Consider the following 18,993-nt stretch of genomic DNA (forward strand, 5'->3'; position numbering starts at 1 on the left):
TATCCACAATTTTTTGTGTGTATATCGCCAAGTTTGTGCATTTCCCTAACCTTACATGGGCTTCCTAGGTGACTCAGTGGAAAAGAGTCTGCCTGCAGTGCAGGAGACCCAGGTTTGATCTCTAGGTAGAGAAGATTCCCTAGAGAAGGAAATGACAACCCACTCCAGTATTCTTACCCAAAGAATCCCATGGACAGAGGAGCCTGGCAGGCTACGGTCCATAGAGTCACAAAGAGTCGGACACAACTGAAGCAACTTAGTACACAACCTTACCTATCATGTGCCCAACTTTTGTTTCTCTCTTTTTCTTTTAAATATCTTTGCAAATATGAGATGAACTTCTCTCATGTCAGCAAGAATTCCTAAACCAATCAATTTACAATGCTTTAATGATTATCTCTTACCTGCCTAGCCCAACTCTAGGTCGCTTGTGAATTACAAAGAAGTATAAAACATTTCCCCTAGATAGGTAAGAGTCTAGCTGGATAGTTGAAGTAAGGCATAAATACTGAGATAATTAAAAGGAGCTCAAGATATAAATATTAGCGTCACATAATGTTTGTCATAAAGCATTTTATATCTATGTGCTAAGTCCTTACATTTCTTTCTTCTAGGTGCCTCTCTAATTTGCCTCATTTTTTAAAAAACATTTCTCTAGACTTCAGTATTCTAACTCCTTATCCCCTCACTGCAGCCTTGTTACTGAATCCTCTTAGCTGTTTCTTTCCAAGACCTTTGTACATATCAAGCTATTTGTCTTTAGATAGCACTAAAGATAGATAGTCTTTTAGATAGATAGTCTTTTTTTTGCTGGTTTTCCAAAACTTTACAATGGTCTTCTAGTCTACTATATCATGTCCAGATTCCTCTGCATATGTCTCAGGATCCTCCAGAAGTTAGCTCAATTATATCAAGTGTTATTTCCAATTAATTCACATCATGAACAACTTACTTTTACCCCACCCTACTCAACTCCTTCTTACCAGATTGTTCAACTTTAATCACAGTGTGCTTGCTAAGTGAAAGTTGCTCAGTCCTGTCCAACTCTTTGTGACCCCATGCACTATAGAGTCCATGGAATTCTCTAGGCCAGAATACTGGAGTGGGCAGCCATTCCCTTCTCCAGGGGATCTTCCCAACCCAGTGATTAAACCCAGGTCTCCCACATCGCAGGCAGATTCTTTATCAGCTGAAACACCAGGGAAGCCCTCTATTCTTTGATTTATGTTATTAATTTTTCCTGTGTTTGTTATTCATTACTCTGCCTTTCCAAATCTTTTCCACTCCTTATAGTCTGTGTGGAGACTCATTTCTTTCATAAAACTTTGCCCAACCTGACAACAAATATTGACCTGTCCTTTCTCCATTCCTTTACTCCATATAGCTTTAAATAAATAAATATATATATATATATATTTCTTTATCTGGCTGTCATGGGTCTTAGTTGCGGCCTGTTGGATGTTCACTATGCACTGCAGCATGCAGAATCTTCCGTTGCAGCATATGAGCTCTTAGTTGAGGCACATGGGATCTAGTTATCTGTCCAATAACGGAACCCAGTCCTCCTGAATTGGGAGCGTGAAGTCTTAGCCACTAGATCACCAGGGAAATCCCTCCACATTATCGTTTTATAACTCAAATGGTACAATGTTTTATTAAGTTGTCTGCTTTGTTCTTTCATCTCTTTAGTTCATGTGCTACTTCTGTGTTCATACTCCTAGGTTATACTTTGAAGGCAAAGATGAAATTTTTACTTCTTTTCCTTTAACGCTTAGCACAGGACTTAGTGGGCAAAATATATTTGTTCAGTATTTTTGATCAATTATCAATTATATTAATGAAGTTACCAGTGTTTTGTTATATTGTTTTAGAGATTGAGATGGAGAGTTGAGGGATGGTTCAGCAGTGTAGAAGTTTCAATCCACCAGAAATGTTCATTAGGATTTATGTCATTAAATAATATTTTACGTGGGTATGAAGATTTAATGTTTATATGATTATACTTTTAAAATCTCTATTTCTTTACACTCACAAGCTTATAAAACCATTCAAAGTAGATATTCATTTGATCTTGTGGGAAAGTGTAGCTTTCAAAGTAAGTAGCCAATTTACAGTGAATCAACAGCACTTTAAATGTGCTAGGAAATGGATATTGTATGGATAGAGTAACAACTCATGTAGGAACACTGTCTGATAAGTGTTTACAGACATTAAATACCATACAGGGTAGAATCTTTCTCATCCTGTAATTTATTTCAATTGTTTCGTTACCTTTTTTCATTTTCTCTTCTAGCTTTACTCACAGACAAACCTCCCAAGCCATTGTTCCCCATGGAGAATCAGCCAAGTGTTATAGATGTCCAGCTGGGTAAGTCGCCTTCAGGGAATAATAGATCCTAAACTTGCTCTCTGTTAACAGATGGAGAAAATTACATGAATCAGGAAAGGTTTACTGCTACTGATATTACATGCAAATCAATTTGTGTCTGCTCATTTATAACCCCGGAGTTCAGTGCAATAGCAGTTTAAGGAAATGAGTTTGTATTGCATCAGGAATGGTAATACTAACTGGTTACACTGGGTATTTTCTGTGCTATAGGACAGAGCTTTGTGACTGTGATTGATAGATTCCTGGGTGTCATGCCTTGGTGATTGGTGCAGAAAACTTTTCATGCTTGTCCATCCAAAATTTTTATTCAGAGGGCATTAACTCCTGGAGAGCAACCCCTTTTTCAAAATACAACAGCCCCTCAGTACAACCTTTAGAATGATTTGATAATATTATTTCCAGTGGCACAATTCAGGACTATTTAAAACTTGCTTTTAGGTTGAGATCCTGCATATTTATAAATAATATGGTGTAACAAAAAGAAACAAGTTGATTTACGGATGCTACTGTCTTTACAGACTGAAATAAAGACACAGGGTGTTGAGCCTCTTTTTGAGTCTCTTACCACTAATCCTTATATTCCAAGAACTTTAAGCTTAAAACTCAGAGGCCCACTAGTGTCTCTTTCAAACCATGTCCATAAAGCTACATTCTCTAACATCTGTGAGCTTTCATCTATCTTAGGTTTTATTCTATTCTTCACTTCAGATAATTTCTTTAACACTAAACAAGATAACCAGGTAAATATGCTGGCAAAGTTATTAGTTGTACTTTGGGTATGTGACATTGAAATATATGACCACAGTGGTACCTACCAATTATATAATCAGAGAATATGAATTGGCCCTAATATTTCACTCACTTTGGAAGTTTTTTACTCAAACTTTGATCTTTCCAATCCAATTTTTATTTTTATAGGCTTGTTTATATCTTAAAAATATGTGAGAGATTCCTCTCACCTATTCTTAAGGGCGTGTTCATTTTTATAAAATGAAACATAGCACATTATAGTTAATGCTGCCTAGCCATATGAGTACCAGAGTTAAATATTTTAAAACAAAAACAAAATAATAAACATGTTGTCAAGAGTGGGCTGTGAAAATGCTGAATATTTTGTAGATAATGTCAAAGTATTAGACTATGGCTCTCTCCCCACCATCTGTATATTACCTTGCAGAGTCTTCCACATTTTGTTAAAGCCAAATCTAGATGTGCTGACACACTCTTTCAGTAAGTTTTATTTAAATCTTTCCATCCATACTGGTATAAAATACCTCAGGAGTACTCAGTGGTTTGCTAGGGGTTACGTGAAACTGTAAAATGATCTTGTATCATTTGTTGAAGTTTCAAATGGATAAGTTATTTTTATATGAAAACATGAAATAAGGAGTAGAAAGCACAATTCACACAACCATTTCAAATAAAACATGACTAAATTTTGTGTTTGTGTATCTAGGGAGATACTTCTTCATTTTCCTCTGCCATTAAGCAAACTTCAACAGCAAAGTTTGAGGAATGTTGCTCTAAAGTAGGGAGGGAAACTTTTGTAGGGAGTAAATTTCATTCAGATTCACTGGGTGTCACACTTGTCTGTGTTATTCAGGACTATCCCTAAGATATATATATTCCAACTTAGATATATACGTCAAAATGACTCACCAATATCACCCTGTAAAAGCACTAAAGTAATTTGCTTCCAATTTACATTAGATGCAAGGCTGAACTTTTCAGTTTTTATTTTGTTACATAATTTGAAAACAACTTTATTGACAGAAAAATGGAAACCTGCCCATTTTTCATTCCAGAAAGGCTGTTTCTCCGAGATGCTAAATCAACCATGTAATTCAGAGAAAGAAAAACAAAATCAGTTAAACAAGATCTTTGGCATTCCAAGGAGCACATGACTGGTTAATTTTAAGTGATTTTAACTTTTCCACACATTTATTTAGTACTGTTTATTCACAACTGGAAAGCATTTTGTGTTGTAATTTACTCATGCTTCAACAGTAAGGTGATGTTAGGAGCTCTTTAAATGCCAGAGAACTCTTCAGTGTGTGTGTGGGGAGGGGGGCTCTGTAGACAGAGTGATGAGGGCTTAGAAATCCTAAGCATAAAACTGAGCTAGAGAAAGATAACTGGGGTGATTGGACATCCTTGTGTATATCTTGAAAAGTTTTAGAATTCAGTAAGGTCTCAAAACCTCTAGAAATTATTTTCCTTCATTTTTTAAAATTTACCAAGCACATGCAGCTTCAGATAGCCTTAAAACTAGAACTTAAATGAGAACTACTCAAAATATAACAATCTGAACTAAATGGCTTAAGGATATTACCAAGTTCAGATTTGCCAAATCCCAATATTTAAAATTTTTGAGATAATGTTATAGTGGGTTAAAGTTAGCCCCAGATTTTTCTCCTATCCCTACCATTTAAATGTAGTTTCTCATTCCACTCCCCTTGAATCTGGTTGGTCTGGGAAATACTTGACCAATAGAGTATGGAAGGAATGATATTTGAGGATATTGGAGGCTGGGCCAAAAGAAATCTCGTAACTTCACTTTGGGTCTCTTAGTCTGGTCTGAAATTACCATCCTGTGAGAAACTCAAGCCACATGTAGAGGCCCTAGAGGATGGGATACCATTTGATGAAAGAAAGGCCAACAAAGAACCAAGGAACCAGACGTGTGAGTGAATGAGTGTAAACCCATGTTGGAAGTGAATCCTCCAGTCCCAGATGCCCTGACTTTTAAGTTGAGATAAACCTTTGAACTGAACTCTTCTTAGATTTATGACCCTCAAAGTCATAAACAAACAAAAAAGTTTATCATTAGCAACTAAGCTAGGTGTAGTTTATCAAACAATAGATACACAGAGCAAACATTAATTAATTTTCTCCAGAATATTTTGAATTCTGTTTTCCCCATGAACAAGAGTCTCACGCAGGCATTTTATGCCAAATTAGAAATATTATAGGAGCTATTTAAGTATCAATTTCAAGACTGTTTTGAAAACATGATCTGGAATTATTATTTACTTTGTGCTTTTTTGAGGATTACAATAAGTTTTCAATTCTGCATATTTGTAAAGGCAAGCCAGTAAATGAAAATTTGGGGTTGAAATGAATACTTCTTATTGCATGGAGTTGGCATCAGTACAGATATTTTGTTGTCTCTCTAGAGGAAAATAAACATCTTGACTTTCTCTCTCCTATAGTGTAATCCATTAGTCATCCACAAGATTCTAGAAATTTACATACTTTTTGCTGACATAGTGATGACAGTTTGGTTGTTGCTAAATTGTGTTCACATTGTGATGCTGAAAGAAGATTAATCTTAACCAAATAACTATATATTTTGAGATGATAAACATGTTCTTAAATAATATTAAAACTTTTGTTTTCACAAAGCAAGCCTATTCAGCTAAAGCTGCTTGTGGTAATGTATAAAATATAAAGACAAAAGCAATGCATAAAAAACACACACAAATCCAGTTTGGTCCTATAATCTTCCATTTATTTTCTCTCTCTAAGGGTAAATTTAGCTTTTAATTTGATGAACAAACCTTTGCTATACCAGGGCTAATTAGGTTTCTGGCAGTTGAAAAGGAATATATTTTCAGTGGTTTTATAAGAAAAAATAACACTATCATAGTATATTAATTTATATTATGTTTTAATATCAAATTAGTAAAACATCATAGAGGCATCTGTCCCACTTGAAATGTGTTGATGCTAGGTAGACCTTTCTTTTGGATACAGCTTTTTTTTTTTTTAAGAACCCAAATGCATGCTTTACAAACTGTAACAGACTCCTAGAAATTTTGAAAAATCCATGAATACATGCGGATGGAAAGATTTGAGATGTGGCATTTAATTTCAATTAAGGGTGAATTTGGAAATGTACCCTGTTCTTCTCATTGATGATGATAGCTATTTTTCCTGGAAGTTTCCTAAGACTTAAATTACCAGTCAGCATTATGCATAAAATAAATATAAATACTGTTTATTTTCTCTTTTGTGTTAAAGAGTTAAAACCTGGGGGTCTAAATTATATAAGAAAAACTCAGAAGAGAGGAATAATTCCAAGCTAATTGAACGCCAGATGAATCTGATCCAATATGAAAGATTCTCTTTATTTCTCATCTCTCTGTTTCAGGATTTATTTTATTTTTACAGGCTGTTTAAATTCATATTTAATGACTGTGTTTTGTGCTACAGGCTCAAACTTTCTGTGTGAATAAGGAGTGTTAATCTTCGTCAGAAATCGATTTCACCAGCACATCAGTTTCTACTGAAAATTATATTAAGTTCCCTAAGAGACCACTGTATACTACAAGATAATAAGGGAAAAGATAGTATTTAATGCAATACTTAGGACTACAAGGCAAAAATAAATAGCTAATTGAACCCTAAATTAGGAAGTTAGCTGTTCAGTCAAATCTTCCTTTTTTTTTTTTTTCTTATTTAACTCGATTTACCTTAAAACGTTTTTCAAGTTCTTCAGTTCAGTTCAGTCGCTCAGTCATGTCCGACTCTTTGCGACCCCATGAATTGCAGCACGCCAGGCCTCCCTGTCCATCAGCAACTCCCGGAGTTCACCCAGACTCACATCCATCAAGTCAGTGATGCCATCCAGCCATCTCATCCTCTGTCGTCCCCTTTTCCTCCTGCCCCCAATCCCTCCCAGCATCAGAGTCTTTTCAAGTTCTTAATGGATCCCAAATACTGTGTTAGATCCTAGGAATATAGAGGTGAATAAAATGAGGACCTTGGCCTTAAGGTGTTTCTAAGTCTAGTGGGGAAAAGAGATGTGTAAGTAGAATTACAATGCAATATGATAACAGCTTGGGCTTCCCAGGTGGCACTAGTGGTAAAGAACTCGCCTGCCAATGCAGGGGCCGCAGGAGACATGGATTTGATCCCTGGGTCGGGAAGATCCTCTGGAGGAGGGCATGACAACCCACTCCAGTATTCTTGCCTGGAGAATCCCATGGTCAAAGGGGCCTGGCAGGCTACAGTCCATAAGACCGCAGAGTTGGACAGGACTAAAGCAACTTAGCACGCATACACACATGATAATGGCCAAAACAGAGATGGGAAAACGGAGAGTGATTTCTTTGTGGCAGGACCTCATAAATTAACAATTCCATACTCTTTGAGGTTCACTCAATATAATGACAAAATGTTGTAGCCTCATTCCAAGTACTAAATTGTTTTAAAATAATCAAAAATTGCCAGGATATAATATATTATAATAATAAATTACCCACCATTCCTTCAGTATGGTAAATACTGAAGGTGGAAACTTAGGATCTCCCTGAGTCTCTTCAGTTTAACAAAATCAGTCAACTACTTCTAAAGTTGTCATAGAACAAATAATCCAAAGCAGGTCACCAACCAACTGAGCTAAAATGTCAAGCCACAATTAATATCAATATAAATAGCAATGTATGAGTATTCCATTAGCTGGAATCATATATATGTATCATGAATCACATTATATGCATGTATATAATGCTGGTAGCATTTGAATTACTTTAATTTTTGTATACTCCTGTGCTTTTTAACTTCAAATAACTCCTTGAAAACCTTCAGTTAATCTTGAATCAGTGAAGACTTTGGAGAGGAAGAAGGGTATCATGAGTTCACTTAGCATTCTTGGCACACACATTTGGAGTTGATTCATGGCAGCATTCACTGTCCCTTGTAGATATTCTAGGGTTAGTGAACTGTTTCCAAAAGATCTATTTTTTACAGGATAACATGTACAAGCTTAGCCTGAGCTATCCCAAACTGCAAGCCATTCTATTCCCCAGATTGTACAATGTGTGCATTATTTACAGCTTTGGAAATTCTGGGCCAGCTTTTTCCATAAGAGTTGGCTGTCATATTGATGCTTGAGACTGACACTGGTTTACTTACTTTAAATGTATATAACTTAATGATAGTTGTTTGAGCCACTTGATCGTGAAAAGAAAAATGTTAACACTTTACTTAAGATGTATCTTTAATATAACAAGTTAATTATGAACACCTTAGGAATAGCATAATTGTTGACCAGACCTCTATTCCATATATTGTTATTTTGGGGCATTGCTGAAGTTTATGTCTCATTGACACATTAGTATAAACTTTGGGGTGTTTCATCACAATTTCATTAATGCCAATATCATGATTTTATGCATATTAAAACTTGGGAAGCCCAAGAATACTGGAGTGGGTAGCCCATCCCTTCTCCAGCAGATCTCCCCAACCCAGGAATCGAACTAAGGTCTCCTGAAATGCAGGCAAATTCTTTACCAGCTGAACTACCAGGTAAACCATAGTAGCAATAGAGCGATCATTTAGTGATTGCTTACTGAGCCACCCTCAGATGGTAAAGAATCTGCCTGCAATGCAGGAGACCCAGGTTCAATCCCTGGGTCAGAAATGTCCTCTGGAGAAGAGAATGGCTACCCACTCCAGTATTCTTGCCTGGAGAATTCCATGGACAGAGGAGCCTGGTAGACTACAGTCCATGGGATCGCAAAGAGTCAGATAGGACTGAGTGACTAACATTTTCACTTTTCACACTACTATACACTGAGACTATATTAATACTTTATATACATTATATCATTTAATCCTCCCAATAACTCTATGAGATATATGCAACTATTTGTCCCATTTTTAAAGAATCATTAAGATATTTTTCATATACCATACAGCTGACTGACAAATCATATACTTCAATTAATTCTAATACATTCAGAGTTGTGCAACCTTTACCACAATCAATTTGAGAACATTTTAATATGCCCCCTGAAACTCCAAACCCATTAGCAGTCACTTCTCAGTCCCCTACCTTCACCCCCACCACCATCTCTAGGCAATCCACTAATAATTTTTCCTTGTCTATAAATTTGCTTATTCTGGGCATTTAATATAAATGAATTTGTACAACATGTGGTCTCTTGTGATTTGCTTCTTAACATATTGTTCTCAAGGTTCAAGCATGTTGTAGTTTATATCAGTACTTCACCCCTTTTTAACTGCCAAATAATATTCCATTGTATGGATGTAACAAATATTATTTATCCACACATCAACTTAAGGACATTTTTCTTGTTTCCTTTATTTGGCTATTATAAACAATGCTGCTATAAATAGTAGTGTACAATTTGTGTGTGTGTGTGGATGTATGTTATTATTTCTCTTGAGTTATCATTCATACCTAGGAATAGAGCTGTCAGATCATTGGTCACTCTATACTTAACCTTTTAAGGAATTGCCAGATGTTTTTGCAAAGTGAATACACTGTTTTACATTCTCAGTGGAAATACACAAGCATTCCAGTTTATCCACATCCTCACCAATGCTTGTTATTTTCCATTTCTTTGGTATAGTTATCCTAGCAGGTGTTTAGTGGTATCTCATTTTGGTTTTGATTTATACTTCCAAAATGGTTAATTATGTTAAGCATCTTTTTATATGTTTATTTGTCATTTATATGTCTTTGGAGAAATGTCTATGGCCCATTTTTAAAATGAGAAAATTTGGCTCAGAGATGTTAGTAAGCAGTTTATAAATAGTGAGACATAAGTTGACACTCTTAACACTTACCCATAATGTCCATTAATGTTAGTACTGTTGTTTACACAGTCTCCTGGGGGCTTAGTTTTGTTCCCTTATTAAAAAAAGATTTTGGATAGAAGGCGAGTGATCCTATATGAATAAGTTAAAAGAGTATCCAGTGTGAATTAATTCAGTGGGAAAATAGAAATGAGTTAAAAAGCATTACTTTGAATTTTTGACCATTATAACACATGCCAAAGCATATTTTCAAATGGCGAAGTAATTCAGAAGCTACAGGCATACCTGAAAACAGGCTGTGAAACACAAGACACTATAGAAAAACTTTCCAAAGGCGTTTACACATAAATGACCAGAAAGCTGCATGTATGCTCCATCATCTGAGCCAATACCAAGAAATTCATCCATGTCACTCAATGGTACTAAGGATAGATTAGAGACTAAAAAATACATTAGGAAACTCTCTGCTTTTGGAACTTATTAGGAATATGGATCAACTAAGGACACTATTCTCCAATAACGTGTTCTGTCTGTATTAACATAAATGTCATCAGCTTTATAATACTTTTCAGCAATTTTGTCTTCTAATGCATTTTGAGTAGTGGCTAGTGTATGCTTTTTAAATACTGAAAAGGGAAAAAATAAAGCTACATATTTTGACTGTGTCTTAACACCCAACATGAACTGGGAGAAAAAGAATAATTTAGGCACCACTTCTAACTCGAATAGCTTATTTTATATAAATACAGGTGGATTTCATATTATAGGTAAACTTGTAAAAAAATTGAGGGAAATATCATGTGGGTGGTTCACATGTAAACACTTTTAAGTGTCTTCAGAATTGAAGTGGAAGGGTGGTTTTTCATCATTTAAATAAGTCCCTTAATTATTTTCTACACTTTATTTGTCCAGATGTGGCTTAAACTTTGGAATATCTTTTGATCCCTTGTGTGTGTGTGCTCAGTCATGTCCAACTTTTTGAGACCCCATGGACTCTAGCCCACCAGGCTCCTCTGTCCATGGAATTTTCAAAGCAAGAATACTGGAGCGGGTTGCCATTTCCTACTCCAGGGGACCTTCCCAACCCAGGGATCAAACCTGCATCGGTTGCATTTCCTGCACTGGCAGGCAGATTCTTTACCACTGCACCACCTGGCAAGCCCTTAGAAATAGTTTTTTCTAGAAATCACATAGAGCTATCAGGAATGGTATAAAAATGTTTGGTTTTGTTAACAGATACATGTGTTTCTGTTAATTGGAGAATATAAAAAATCTCCCTGCTTTCCTCCCCATCATTTCCCTAATTATCTCCTATACTGTTATAGTAGACAACCACAGATCATACTCAACACAAAATAAGGGACAGGCAAGAGGTCTGGAGGAAAATCTCAGAGGCTTCTGATGCCATAGCTCATAGTCTAGAGTCAAGGTAACAACCTGAAGGCTGGAAGCTTACAGCAAGGTGGTGAGAAAATAGGTCAGGTAAAACAGCATGCCAATCTTGGGTTCTTAGCAAGGTGAGAAAGTGAGACTAAGAAGCCATCCAAAAATCAAGCAACAAATGGATACTGAAAAGTTAAAGACAGTGGCATTTGAACTGTAAGAATTGACACTGGATTTCCATAAGAGAAAGGTATTGTCACTGGGCATGTGTTGTGTTCAGTCATTCAGGTGTGTCCTACTCTTTGTGACCCCATGGACTATAGCCCGCCAGGCTCCTCTGTCCATGGGATTCTTCAGGAAAGAATACTGGAGTGGGTAAGCCATTTCTTTCTCCAGGGGATCTTCTTCCCGACCCAGGGCTCGAACCTGCATTTCCTGCATTAGCAGGTGGATTCTTTACCATGGCGCCACCTGGGAAGGCCACTGGGCATGGTGCCTCAGAAAGAAGGTTGGAAAGAACTGGGGCTTAGAGAGATGCAAAGGAGGATACACCTGGCGGTTAGGAGCAGTTTAAGAACACATGGGTGAAAAAGGAGCACCATCAAAAACAGTGAAAGGCAAACCTAGCCTGAAACCAGTTCTAACAGAAACAGTCTTGTTCTGCCAGTATCTGAATTTTTTAAATTAGATTAATAGTGTATGCATTATGTCAAAAAATACAGATTGGTTTTGTTTACAAATGCAGTATCAACCCAGAAGCTTCTATATATTGATATTTTGTGTATGCTTTAAACATTTGTTTTCCATGAATAGCAGCTTTGGTCCATGGAGGGCCTATAACAGTTTGATTTCCTTAGTTGCAAATGTGTTGAGAGTCCTCCCATTGCTATAATGATGATTTTCCACTTAATAGCTAAACTGTTTGATGAGGTTTTTTACTTGGTGAGATGACGACAATGGTGTGATGATGAGCCAGCAAAGAAACAAAAGGAATGTGAACAATTGTAATGAGAACCTGCCATAAAGGAGAGGGAATTCTGGTTAAGGCCAAACTGAAAAACCCTTACTGCAATTATGGAAAAATGTTAAGTTCTTTGGAGAGGAGAGAATTGTGATAATTTTAGATAAGAGAATTATAGAAGGGAAAGGGTTAATTTTAATAATCATGTCTCATGTTTATGTAGTATACTTCTCTAAGTAAATCAAAGCTTTTTCTCAGGTACTATTTACTTAATATCTTTAATATTTTTGGAAAACAGGGTGAGTCATTATTAAGCGTTGACACATGGGGAGATCAAAGTTCTTTGTGACACCACAGGCAGTTTAACTGAACATAATAGTGAGGAATACACTGGATCGGTACTGAATGAATGCCTGACCAATTATCAGATGACTCAGAATTACTATTGACTCTGCTATTAAATATGTACAAATGTTTAGCAGTGATGATCTACTAGTCAATTCTGGATGATTTGCTATTTTCTATTTCAGTCTAGTCACTAGCTTAAATACGTGTGTGCATGTTCACTTGCTTCAGTCATGTCCAACTCTTTGTGACCCCTTGGACTGTAACCCACCAGGCTTCTCTGTCCATGGGATTCTCCAGGCAAGAATACTAGAGTGGGTTGCCACGCCCTCCTCCAGGAGATCTTCCCAACCAGGGATATAACCCAGATGTCCTTCATTGCAGGCAGATTCTTTATCCGCAAAGCCACTTATAATAAGCTGGTAACAATTGTTCTCATGAGTGAGCACTTAGTATATCAGACTAGGTCTTAAACTTTGTAGATTGGTAGCCTGTGTTTGCTCTTTGGTTCTATGTGTTGATGTCTGGTATTTTACTTTTGCCATTCTTCTGATATGTGAAGTATTCTTAAAGAGAACACGAGCAGAAACAAGATGATGCTAGCAGAGGGTACATGTTAAATTTTGCAAAAGATGAAGGAGAGACCCTGCCTTCATACAATGTGTAGAAATAGCTAAGTAAGAATGGAACTTCTCACTTGTCAGAAGTGAGTCCATGATTCTGTTAGTTCACTAGGTTATTTTTTCTTTTAAACCTTCTATTAACAGACTCCCGTCATGTCTGTATATGCAAAATAAGAATTATATTAATCATCTTCCAGTTGTCTTCTTCAAATGGGTGGTTTTATTGTGTTTACTCTGCTCTCATCAGGATTTTAACTACATCCCAGTAATCTTTATTCATAGCAGAAGGAAATAATGCCTTTTTATTTAATTCTACAGATCTGGAAACCAGTATCATATCCAAAGTCACTGAATAAACAGACCAAGGCCATTCAATATAAAAAACCTCCAAAGCTCCCTCTGTATTTCAAAATGTCTCAATTTTTATCTTTTCTTTTCCCCTTTCCTCTATTTTAGGAAGAAGAGGTGCCATGAATTCTTTCCAAATTTAAATTATCTACTCTGGTCTTGATTCCACCTCTTCCCACATCTGTTGTTACTTATCAATTATTCTTTATTTGAACTGCATTTTTAAACTCTGTCCCAAAGCACATGACTAATTTTTCTCCCATACTAAACAAAATACATATTTGAAAAAAACCACTGTCTGTATCCTGCTTCCTTTTCAAGATACACTGTCCCATCTGTATTTTTCCTGTCCATACCCAATTGCTTTTATACATAGATCATCTGTTTTACTGTATATCATTTACTTTCCACCTTACTGAACCTACTTCAATACCATAATTCTATTGAGACTCATCTCTAAGTTATTTAATTATCTTCATATAATTGTCTAATTATGTGGCCTCCTCTATTGCCTCTTTCATTTCAGAATCATTTTACACCTTTTGGCACTGTTGAGCAAGTTGTTTTCCAGTACCGTACTTGGCAAATAGTAGATGTTTAGTGTGTGAAGAATACCTCCTTTTTCTTCTAAATCTCCTGTTTACTATTCTAGTTCTTAACCTAAATATCTTGTTTCTTCTCAATTTTTCTTTCTGATGTCTCTTCCTACAACTACTTCATTGATTGGTGTTAATAGAAAATAGGATCAGTACAAGTTTAAACCATAAGGATAATTTGTAAATATTCATAAACTTACATTATGGAAATATGGATTTGGTAATATATATGCCTTTATTAAGTAAGATAGAAGTGCCTGCTTTGGTTTATTTGGTAAAGAGGAATGCCTATTCTAAATTAAAGAAAGTTTTAAGAAGGGACTCTCATTCTGAACTAGGGTTATTGATAAGATTTATCCAGTCATTAAGATATTAATTGAACAACTACTATGTATAAGGAGACTAAATGTAGTCATAGACCCTATGGGGGCTAGAATTTAACTGATGTGATTGAGATAAACAAAAAATAAAAGGCATGAGGTAACATTGGTAAGATGATAGAATAGGGAGCTTCAGACCTTGTCCCTCTTCAGAAACACCCACTTAACAATAAATGATCCAGAAAGCCTTTATGAAAACTCTAGAAATTAGATAGGAAGTCACAGTACCCCAGACAAGCTCAAATCCAAGAACAATTACATTGAAAACATAAAAAATCATGCTTCAACTATGTCACCTCCTCCCCAAGCTGGCATAGCTTGCAGTTGGGAAGAAAAACCCAACTTACAGCTTCTCCCTTGGGAGATAAAGAGAAGAGTAGAACATATATCCAGTGTTCCAGCTATTGGTGGGACTTAGCAAAGCACTGGTTTCTATCTCTCCTGAAACAGAGTACTGATGAGGAATCAGTATACCTGGGATGCCTAGGGGTCACATAAAATTAAAGAGAGCCCAGTGGCTTGAGGCCGTGCAAGATAGTGTATTACAGACAGATACCAGAGGGAGCAAGATACTACAAGCTCCAGAAAAACTAGTGACCAGAGCTAGAGAAGATGCATTCCCAGAAAATTTTTAGTTCTCAGAATCTTTAGACAAGTTTATTAGTGAAAGCATTTCCCTATATGAAGATTTTCTGTGAAGAGTGAGAGATATGTGGCAGCCTTGATGGAAGGGGAGTTTGGGGGAGAATAGATACATGTCTATGTATAGCTGAGTCCTTTTGCTGTCCACCTGAAACTATCACAACATTGTTCATTGGCTATACTTCAATACAAAATAAAAACATTTAATTAGATAAAAAAGAATGGGAGAGATGGCTATGTTTTAAAATGCATGGATAGCAACACAGAGTCTCAGGGCACACAAAGAAATAGAAAAACATGTCCTAATTGAAGGAACAAACAAACAAAAAATCTCCAGAACCCAGCCTTAAAGAAATGGAGGTATATGGATTATCTGACAAAGAGTTAAAAATAACCATTATGAAGATGTTCAACAAGCTCAGGAAAATGATGCATGAACAAAGTGAAAATATCTACAAAGAATTAGAAAAAGTTTTTCTTTAAAAAATGAAATTTTGGAGCTGAAAAACACAAAAACTAAAGTTCCACAGTAGACATGATTGAGCAGAAGAATCAGTGACCTCAAAACAGGTCATTGAAATTATCCAGTTAAAGAAGCAAAAGAAAAAAGAATGAAAATGAGTTTTAAAAAAGGCCTGAGACTTATGGGATACCAACAAGCAGATGAGTATATGCATTGTGAGAGTCTCAGAAGGGGAAGAAAGATAAAGGAGAAATTTTATTTGATGAAATTATGGGAGAAAGCCCCAAATCTGGGAAAGGTAGTAGATATCCAGATTCAAGAAGCCATAAAACATTCCAAAAAGGTGAACCCAGAGAGTCCACACCATGACAAGTTATGAGTAAATTGTCAAAAATCAAAGACAAGGAAAGAATTTTTAAAGCTACAAGAGAAAAGTGGCTCATTATGTACAAGAGTCACCCATAAAGCTGTAAGTGAATTTCTCAGTAGAAACTGTTTAAGCCATAAGAAAATGGAATGGTATATTCAAAGTACTAAAAGAAATACAAAACTGTCAACCAAAGATACTGTATCAGTCTTGGGTATTCACTGGAAGGACTTATGTTGAAGCTGAAACTTCAATACTTTGGCCACCTGATGCGAAGAGCTGACTCATTGGAAAAGACCCTGATGCTGGGAAAGATTGAGGGCAGGAGGAGAAGGGGATGACAGAGGATAAGATGGTTGGATGGCATCACCAAATCAATGGACATGGGTTTGAGTGGACTCCGGGAGTTGGTGATGGACAGGGAAGCCTGGAGTGCTGTGTTTCACGGGGTCACAAAGAGTCGGACATGACTGAGCGACTGAACTGAACTGAACTGATACCAAAATTTAAGTTGTAGCAAAAGCAATACTGGAATTTTATATTGATAAACACCTATATAATAAAGAAAAAGTTTATTAAAAAAAAACCTACACCTCAGATAACTGGAAAAATAACAAATTTCTCCCTAAGTTAGTAGAAGGAAGAAAATAAGATTAGAGATTAGAGGGGAAAAAAGTAGGAAGTCAAGAAACACCTGGAGTAACAGACAAATTTGGTCTTGGAATACAGAATGAAGCAGGGCAAAGGCTCATAGAGTCTTGCCAAGAGAATGACTGATCATAGCAAACACCCTCTTCCAACAACACAAGAGAAGACTCTACACATGGACATCACCAGATGGTCAACACTGAAACGAGATTGATTACATTTTTCGAAGCCAAGATGGAGAAGCTCTATACAGGCAGGAAAAACAGGACCAGAAACTCACTGTGGCTCACATCATGAACTCTTTATTGCCAAATTCATACTGAAATTGAAGAAAGTAGGGAAAACCACTAGACCATTCAGGTATGACCTAAATCAAATCCCTTACGATTATACAGTGGAAGTGGGAAATACATTTAAGGGACTAGATCTGAGTGCCTGATGAACTATGGATGGAGGTTCATGACATGGCACAGGAGACAGGGATCAAGACCATCCCCAAGAAAAAGAAATGTGAAAAAGCAAAACAGCTGTCAGAGGAGGCCTTACAAATAGTTGTGAAAAGAAGAGAAGCGAAAAACAAAGGAGTAAAGGAAAGATATACCCATCTGAATGCAGAGTTCCAAAGAATAGCAAGGAGAGATAAGAAAGCCTTCCTCATCCTGAACCCTCCTCCTTTCTAAATTAAAAAAAAAAAAAAAGCCTTCTTCAATGATAAGTGAAAAGAAACAGAGGAAAACAATAGAATGGAAAAGACTAGACATCTCCTCCAGAAAATTAGAGATACCAAGGGAACATTTCATACAATGATGGGCTCAATAAAGGACAGAAATGGTATGGACCTAACAGAAGCAGAAGATAATAAGAAGAGGTGGCAAGAATACACAGAAGAACTGTACAAAAAAGATCTTCATAACCCAGATAATCACGATGGTGTGATCACTGACCTAGAGCCAGACATCCTGGAATGTGAAATTGAGTGGGCCTTAGGAAGCATCACTACAAACATAGGTAGTGGAGGTGATGGAATTCCAGTTGAGCTTTTTCAAATCCTGAAAGATGATGCTGTGAAAGTGCTCCACTCAATATGTCAGCAAATTTGGAAAACTCAGCAGTGGCTACAGGACTGGAAAAGGTCAGTTTTCATTCCAATCCCAAAGAAAGGCAATACCAAAGAATGCTCAAAGTACCACACAATTGCACTCATTTCACACACTAGTCAAGTAATGGTCAAAACTCTCCAAGCCAGGCTTTAACAGTACATGAAACATGAACTTCCAGATGTTCAAGCTGGTTTTAGAAAAGGCAGAGGAACCAGAGATCAAATTGCTAACATCTGCTGGATCATGGAAAAAGCAAGAGAGTTCCAGAAAAACATCTATTTCTGCTTTATTGACTATGCCAAAGCCTTTGTGTGGATCACAATAAACTGTGGAAAATTCTGAAAGAGATGGGAATACCAGACCACCTGACCTGCCTCTTGAGAAACCTGTATGCAGCTCAGGAAGCAACAGTTAAAACTGGACATGGAACAACAGACTGATTCCAAATAGGGAAAGGAGTACATCAAGGCAATATATTGTCACCCTGCTTATTTAACTTATATGCAGAGTACATCATGAGAAACACTGGGCTGGAAGAAGCACAAGCTGGAATCAAGATTGCTGGGAGAAATATGAATAACCTCAGATATGCAGATGACACCACCCTTATGGCAGAAAGTGAAGAAGAACTAAACAGCCTCTCGATGAAAGTGAAAGAGGAGAGTGAAATACTTGGCTTAAAGCTCAACATTCAGAAAATTAAGATCATGGCATCCAGTTTCATCACTTCATGGCAAATAGATGGGGAAACAGTGGAAACAGTGTCAGACTTTATTTTTGGGGGCTCCAAAATCACTGCAGATGGTGACAGCAGCAATTAAATTAAAAAACACTCCTTGGAAAGTAACTTATGACCAACCTAGATAGCATATTAAAAAGCAGAGACATTACTTTGCCAACAAAGGTCTGTCTAGTCAAGGCTATTGTTTTTCCAGTAGTCATGTATGGATGTGAGAGTTGGACTATAAAGAAAGCTGAGTGCCATAAAGAATTGATGCTTTTGACCTGTGGTGTTGGAGAAGACTTTTCAGAGTCCCTTGGACTGCAAGGAGATCCACCCAGTCCATCCTAATGGAGATCAGTCCTGAGTGTTCATTGGAAGGAGTGATGTTGAAGCTGAAACTCTAATACTTTGACCACCTGATGTGAAGAGCTGACTCATTTGAAAAGACCCTGATG

The 18,993-nt window shown here is 36.7% G+C and overlaps 1 protein-coding gene across 3 annotated transcripts in view; it reads left to right on the plus strand.

Annotated features, from left to right (window-relative positions):
* Positions 1-18,993, plus strand: part of IL1RAPL2 (interleukin 1 receptor accessory protein like 2) — a 1,180,425-nt gene that overhangs the window by 884,548 nt on the left and 276,884 nt on the right. For all 3 annotated transcript variants that reach the window (XM_086387975.1, XM_086387974.1, XM_086387976.1), the window contains exon 6: positions 2,294-2,368. In XM_086387975.1, coding sequence (XP_086244101.1) covers positions 2,294-2,368 — 75 coding nt within the window. The remainder of the gene's footprint in view (positions 1-2,293; positions 2,369-18,993) is intronic.

This window comes from Bos grunniens, chromosome X (genome assembly GCF_055505025.1).
Source record: "Bos grunniens cultivar Pamir isolate PY7600 chromosome X, Bosgru_T2T1.0, whole genome shotgun sequence".
Taxonomy (NCBI): domain Eukaryota; kingdom Metazoa; phylum Chordata; class Mammalia; order Artiodactyla; family Bovidae; genus Bos; species Bos grunniens.